At 40.4% G+C, this 7,381-nt stretch overlaps 1 protein-coding gene across 2 annotated transcripts in view; it reads right to left on the bottom strand.

The window, feature by feature from the left end:
• Positions 1–2,238: 2,238 nt before the first annotated feature.
• Positions 2,239–7,381, bottom strand: part of LOC108696824 (igLON family member 5) — a 244,087-nt gene continuing 238,944 nt past the window's right edge. For both annotated transcript variants that reach the window (XM_041569720.1, XM_018226482.2), the window contains exon 8: positions 2,239–3,550. In XM_041569720.1, coding sequence (XP_041425654.1) covers positions 3,450–3,550 — 101 coding nt within the window. In that variant the 3' untranslated portion in view covers positions 2,239–3,449. The remainder of the gene's footprint in view (positions 3,551–7,381) is intronic.

The following is a 7,381-nucleotide window of genomic DNA, read 5'->3' as shown; positions in this document are numbered from 1 at the left end:
TCTATAGTTAATATAGGTATGGGTATATAGAATTTTAATTAAAAGTAGGGAGGTGTGTGTGTATGGATGCTGGGTTTTCATTTGGAGGGGTTGAACTTGATGGACTTTGTCTTTTTTCAACCCAATTTAACTATGTAACTATGTAACTATGAACAGCAGGGGGAGCCCCGCCTTACTTCCCAGCCATGCAGAGCCCAAGCAGTTTTGTTTGTTTCCCTGTAGAGCAGTCGGCGACTGTGTAGAGATTTGGATTTTATTTTTGCCTTTACATCCCCTTTAATGTTTCCAACTCCACTTGCAGGGACAAAGATCATGGAGCCAGATTTAAACAGATATGAGAGTTGGAGAAAGTTTGTATTAAACAATACAAAAACTATAAAATTCACATTAGATTACATGACAACACAGGACCCAGTGCAGTCTGTATATTCTGATTATTAATCAGTCTTGTTGTATCGGCTTCTGGCAGATATTATTTGACTTGTGCTGTTTTGATCTTTTATGATGATCCCTAAGCAGCCCAGACCACACTGAGCATGTGTACTGTCTTGGTCTTGCAAAGATGTTTAAAAAAGCTACAAGATGGTATAAAAGCATAAATAATTTGTTTGATTAGGCTTGTGGTGCAGTAAGTTCATGTTTATGTTTAGTATACAAAATACAGCATTTCTACCCTTATTCTATTTTAGACTTTACTTCCCCTTTAAGGAGCTACAGGAGCCTGGCTTCTTGCTACCATGGCTTTTTACTGGCATTGTGCACAACAAGTGCAGCATTTTGATACATTTGCCAGGGATGTTGGGCAAGCTTCATAGGAGGGCCTAAAGTTGACATAATTATGATTATAGTGCTTGGTAATGTAAGTCTATGTCCTGTAAGGCTATGGCTGGGCAAGAGATAGCCATATGGCATATTAAAGTGCTCTACACAAGTGACGCTCTCTATGAAACTGTCGGATACTTGGCAGTGCAGTCAATCATCATGAATCTTACTGTGACCACAATAATGCCATATTTGCCACCATCAGTGGGTTGTACTTGTGTAGAGCACTTCAATATGCCATATGGCTATCCCTTGCCCAGCCATAGCCTTACAGGACATAGACTTACATTATCAAGCACTATAATCATAATTTTGTCAACTTTAGCCACTACTAACCCCCAGCCGAAGTATTGTGCTGAACCAATGAAATTGCTCCATTTCTATTCTTATTCAAATGCTGCTGGTCTATTATTAGTATTACTAACCCCACACTAAATAAAGCTATAAAAGGTAAAAGGGATTTTCAATAACAGAAATAAAATCAGTTAAAAAAAAACAACAAAACCAAATAAACCTGTAAACAAGACTGGGCTTGAAGAGCAAGCTTCCCCGGCGTGGATGCAATGAGAAAACAGCTGAAGATCAAAGAGGAGATTTATGGGTGCGTTCCAGCCACATTCTTTTATAGATACCATAACCTGAGTGATCGATAGGGGTGCGTGTAGGGAATTCTGAATAACAATTAGATTTTTTTTTTTTTATTATCAAGCTATTGATTCATGATGTGCACGGGGACTGACTATAAATCATGGAGGGGAACATCATACACTCATTTCTATGGTAGAATGGAAATTAGCACTCAAGTTCTCAGTAGAGTTTTTATCTCTCTTATATTATAACACTTTTTACATTTGTTTGCCAATATTCACAAGTATTTTATATTTTTTTTTTTTGCAAAAAAAAAAAAAACCCATAAAACAAAATCAAAATGCCTTAAATTTTCCTGTGATGAGTCATAAAGTGCCCCAACATAAATGCAAAAGCCCTACAAGACGGTGAAATGGCAGAATGCATTGCTCAGACGTACAGCTTGGAAGCTCTGGTCGGGACCATGTGTCAGGCCCCCCATGAGTATCTGATATAAACAGGTGGACAGACAAACAGACGCCAAGGACAAAGACAAGGTTGGATCAGGTCTGCCGTTGTGGAAAGACCAGCATGAATTTGTTGGCAGCTTCTGGTGGGTCTATGGGTGACATGAATCTCTGTCAGTGTTATTATAGACTTTGTGGAGCACTTGTTGGGTGATGGAAGCATTTTTTAATTTCGCTAATCTCAGCCCCTTCCATTTTCACACACTACAACATTACACCCTGAGAGGTCTGAGTTTCCCATGTCAAAATAATGCAATGAGTAACCATGAGCCCGGGGCTTGCAATCAGTGATAGGACCATGCAGACAGACAGCTAACAGTCGGACGATACTCAAGGCCCCGTGCTTCCCTTCTTTCTTGGCTACGAAAGGGGAACAGGGGTTTGTATAATACCCACAAAAATGTCACAGACACTGGTGATGAATGACAGGCATATGTAATTTTGTAAAAGTTTCAGGGATTGTGACTATCCCTTTAGAATCCAAATGTATTTCTAAAGATGCCATAGTATATCTGCTTCCATTATCTGTTGTCTTTGATATGGTGGATATAGATTCCTCAGAACAGTTTCAGTACCCATCACCTATAACAGCTGTAAATCTCCAAATGCTTGTTCCATGCCACTGTTGTAAGTCCCTTCCAGATAGTTCTGCCAACATCCAGAAGTGCAGTGTATGTGCTTTGGAGAAAACCAACGTGTACGTACAGAAATGGAACAACCTAAATTTTACGATTTACGATCAAAGGGATAAGTCAAATTTAGGGTGGGTGTGCCAGGTGAAAGGGATAAGGAAGGTATAATCCAAAATAAAGTCAACAGATCATGTCTCTCTGCACCCTGCTTATCTTCTGTCAATGCCCCCTTCATGCTAAATACATGCTGGAGAACGTTGGAGAACATTGACCGAGGTCTTCATTGGAAGTCTAGGGACAGCTGGCATTCATAGTAAGGAATCAGCATCTACTAGAATGGAATTATTGACATTGACTTTTTTAAAGGGTAGGGTGTTGGAGGAAAATTTGTACAGCAACATTGATGTGGAGGGGAGAAAGTTGAGTGAGGACATCTCAAAACATTGACATTTTGTTTCTCGGGTTCTCCAAGATCCCTTTATGAGTGGTATAAGGTGCAGAGGGAACTGCATTCAGTGATGAAGACAGGTACAATCTGTATCACCACTGAATATGATTTAAATATTAATAAAAGCCTTCTGTCATATATTTGCTCATGAGGTTCAACCTCCCTTTCCAGACTCGTTAACCTCTGGTCTTATGTTGTCTTCTTGATTTCTTTGTATTCCCTTCAGCCTCCAAATGTCTTCCTCCCTTTTGAGTAAATCCCGGTCCGTGTCTGGTAAGAAGGTGCAGCAAGTCGATGATGAGGTTTAGAAATGCATAAATTGTTCCCTCACAGTGTCAAGACTTTTTCTAAAAACACATTTTTTTTGTATTTTTATAGTATTTTTTTGTGTAATCTTTTGATTTTTTTTTTGTTTCCTTCTGCTCATCATGGGAACCCTCTCTGGAATTGTTTTTAGACTGTACGTAGGAGGGGGATTAACGTGGAAGAAAGTAAGCCAAGCAATAGTGGCGATACCGTATGGGTCACACCTTGATTGAGAGGATCACCAGGTTCTACAAGAGAAAAAAAATATGAATTTTTAAAATTATGTTCAATAATATTAGAGGCAACATTAAATATTTAGAACCAAATCTTTCAGCATCGTATCGCTTTCTGTAAGTTTGAGATAATTTGCTACCTTTTGATTTATTATATGAAATGTGTGTGGACCTTCTTATAGGATGGATGGGTATGTGATCACAGGAGTTATTTTATGCTGTATTGATGCATGTAGACCCAGTAACACTGGTGGCAGCTATATGAAAAAATTAGGAACATTCTCTCTCATGGGGCAATGGGACTAATGATGCGGCTGTCAAATAACAAGATTCCTACTACTATAACCAATTTTGGGTCAATATCTTATCACTGACCAAAAACTTCACACGTAGTGGGCTTGGAAATCTGTGCTGGGCTGTTTGGTTCATCAAGCTCTCAGTGTTGTACAAAAATACCCTGGAACAGAAAGCTCCATGGGGCAAATTCACTAACATTCGTAGTTGCGCCAGGCGTAACTTCGCTGCACTTCGCCGCACTTCGCCACACTTCGCCAGGCATAGTTTCGCCAGCGCTCCGCAAATTCACTAAAATCCGAAGTTGCGCACAAGGGTAGCGTAAGGTTGCGAAGTTGCACTAGCGTTGATTCGCTAAGTGAAGCGAAGTTACGCTAGCGAAGGCTAATTTGCATACGGCGCCAAATTCAAATTTCAATGGAGGAATACGTATCAGCACTACAAATGCCTAGAAAACCTTCAAAACATCAAATAAAAATGTTATTTTGCCCTAAACATGTGCCCACTGTCTAGGTAAGTCAGGAAATGTAGGGGGGAAGGAGGGGAGCCCCAAAAAAAATTTCGATCTTTTTCAGGCTATCACCCATAATGTAGAAAACACTCCAGCGTTTTTTGGGACTTAGAAAAAATTTTGACTTTTTTTGAAGCAATCCCTATCTACTCTATAGCACTTCGCCTGGTCTGAAGTGGCGAAGGAAGTCTAGCGTAAAAGGTAGCGTTCAGTACACTGCGCGCGTTAATGAATTTGCGTAGTTACGTCGCTAGCGAAAATTCGCCAGGCGTAAGGGTGCGAAGTAACACTAGCGAAACTACGCCAGCGCTCGTTAGTGAATTTGCGCAGTAACGAAAATGCCAAACGCTAGCGAATTAACGCTAGCGTTCGGCGCTTCGGCGCTTAGTGAATTTGCCCCCATGTGTTTCTGGAGGAACTGGGAGCAGATGTTTTACTTCCGATTTTTTCTTTCTGTAACTTCATTTTCAATGAAAGCTGTCAATACCACAAACTGCTCAGAAGACTGCGAGAGGACCCAACCAGTTCAATACAATTCAGAAGAGTCAATACTGTGGAACCAGGTTGTTCATAATACACTTTCCTAAGCAGATTTCCTCGCCCCGGCACAGTAAATCACAGAGCTGACTAACCAATTTATCTTAGTGAGAGCTAAATGCTGTGTGTGGTTCATTTAACGGTGCATTGTTCTATTCCCCTCAAAGTAATTACTAAATCTCTCGTACTGGAATAGGAGATTCTCCTTTTTTCTTTTTATCTGTTCTTACTATTTAATAGGACTGATGGTTAGGTGACACCAGGTTGACTTGATGTCTTTACATACCATGTCTGCTATCCTGCACTTTTCCTACTTACAACTGCTGCCATTGGGGCCCCTGTCAGGCAAAGAGCTCAGGGCAAATGATCAATCCAAATAATTCCCAATTTTAGGGTTTTTCCCTGGGAGTAATTGCATGTGACCAGGATGGATTGGGTCTACCATGTTAGTTTAAGAATACCTTCATGCACCTTGAGCTTCACCAAGCTCATGGCAACTCCCAACTATTCAACTATATTCCTTGGGGTGTTGGGGCATTCTCAACTTGCCTCTTGGCAGAAATTATACTGGTTTTCTCCGACACCCCAAAAACATAGAGGCAAGTTAATTGTCTTGTAAATGTGTGTAGTGTACAGCCTAGTGTTCCCCAACTAGTGCTCAGCAACCTTTTAGATGTTGCTCCCAATGGCCTCAAAGCAGGTGCTTAATTTTGAATTCTTGACTTGGAGTCAAGTTTTGGTTGCATAAAATCCAAGTGTACTGCCATCAGAGCCTCCTGTAGAGAACAAAGAGACTACCAAATAGTCAACACAACCCGTATTTGTCACCCCCTGGAACTATTTTTATGCTTGTGTTGCTCCCCGACTCTTTTTACTGTGGCTTATGGGTTAAAATAAAATTGGGGATCCCTTGTATAGACCATAAATTCTAAGTACCACTAGGTCAGGAATGTTCAGCTGTTCCTTCTGAATTATGTTAGTACAAATGAATATCTATACTGAGTTTTATGGTATATCTCTGCACATACAGTAACCACCATAGGCTTTTATCCTCTTTTGTTGGCCATGACCCTCTCCTCAATGCTTCTAGGCCAGCCTCGCCTCTGATAGCTAAGTATTTATGACATGCCACAAAGTAATTGTAAGGGGACATTCCTTCATTAGACCTTGCAACCTCAGTCAAATATATAATAATACTCTGTGGAAATGCAGTGATATAGTTTTATACAGTATTGTCTGTGTCACATATGGATTCCTAGCTTGATAGGAATTGATTATGGAAATGTTTTTTACATGAACAGTGACGGATGTTGTTAGTTTTATTCTCATTGTTATGCAATCAGCAGTTGCATCCCATGGCCACCTAATTTATGAGAACATCAATTAGTTACGTTGCTTGGAAAGTTGTCTCCTTCTGGCCTACACTTATTGGACAGTTCAGTAGTTTCCTCTGGCTGATTTATGGGTACCAATAAACTAGCACATTTCATCATTCATGAATAACTGCCAACTGCTGAGAGGGAGGCACAATAATCTCCTCTTTATAATGAGATCCCATGACTCAGTTGATTGAAAGACAAGGGTGAGATTGAAGGTCTTGAGAGATCATAATGTTGTAGCATTGGATAGTGTGCTAAATTATGAAAAATAAAATGTATGCTAATGGCAGAACACTTGCAGGAAGCATGTGTAAAAGGAGGTGGGAGCAGGCACTCATCTTCAGAACCATCTCAATGTGCTCAGGAGGACTTGTCACCCTTCTGCAAGAGCATCCTCAACATTTCATTAGTACAGAAGCAATCTTCAGAAGAATCCTCAATGGTTTCAGAACACAGGGCACCCCTACTTTAGGAATCCCCTCAACGATTCAGGGGGAATAGCCCCCTGACTCCAGGAGCTTAATTAATATCTCTTGGGGAGCTGGTCACTTTTCTTTAGTAGAATCCAAAAATGTTTTAAAGTACAGAGCCAGTCTCTAGGCAGAAAAGTTCCCCTTCTTCAGGATTATCTTTAGAATTGAAGGATGACAAATTGCTTGAGGTTGAGGTATGTTGCTAGAATACTAGAATCTAATGGGACCCAGCCAAAAAAAGTCCCATCAGCACTTTTTTACTTAAATTATGTCTCTTTAATATTTATAGCATTTACCACTATCTACATCTAATTGTTTTGCACCCTTGAGGTCTTGATACCTAGTGGGCCCAGGGAGGCTCCAACGGACACTTTGCTTCAATATTTATGGAGGATAAGCCAACCACTTGAAAATGCAACTATTCAATGTTCGGGGGTTGATTGTTAATGTACCAGAAGAAGGAAAAGCCTGGTCAGCCCCCAAATGATGGATGTAATCATAATCATCAACCAAAAGTGCACCTTTGGTTGCTAAAGAAGGTGGTAAAAACAGGGTTTCAACTGCAGTGGCAGCTTCAGGCCAGCATGGTGCCTTCAGAGTATACGTGATCTTGAACCAAGACTGGGTCACATCTATAGCTTGATGTGGTTGA

Source organism: Xenopus laevis, chromosome 7L (assembly GCF_017654675.1).
Source record: "Xenopus laevis strain J_2021 chromosome 7L, Xenopus_laevis_v10.1, whole genome shotgun sequence".
Taxonomy (NCBI): Eukaryota; Metazoa; Chordata; class Amphibia; order Anura; family Pipidae; genus Xenopus; species Xenopus laevis.
This window is presented reverse-complemented; position numbering and strand designations above follow the sequence as displayed.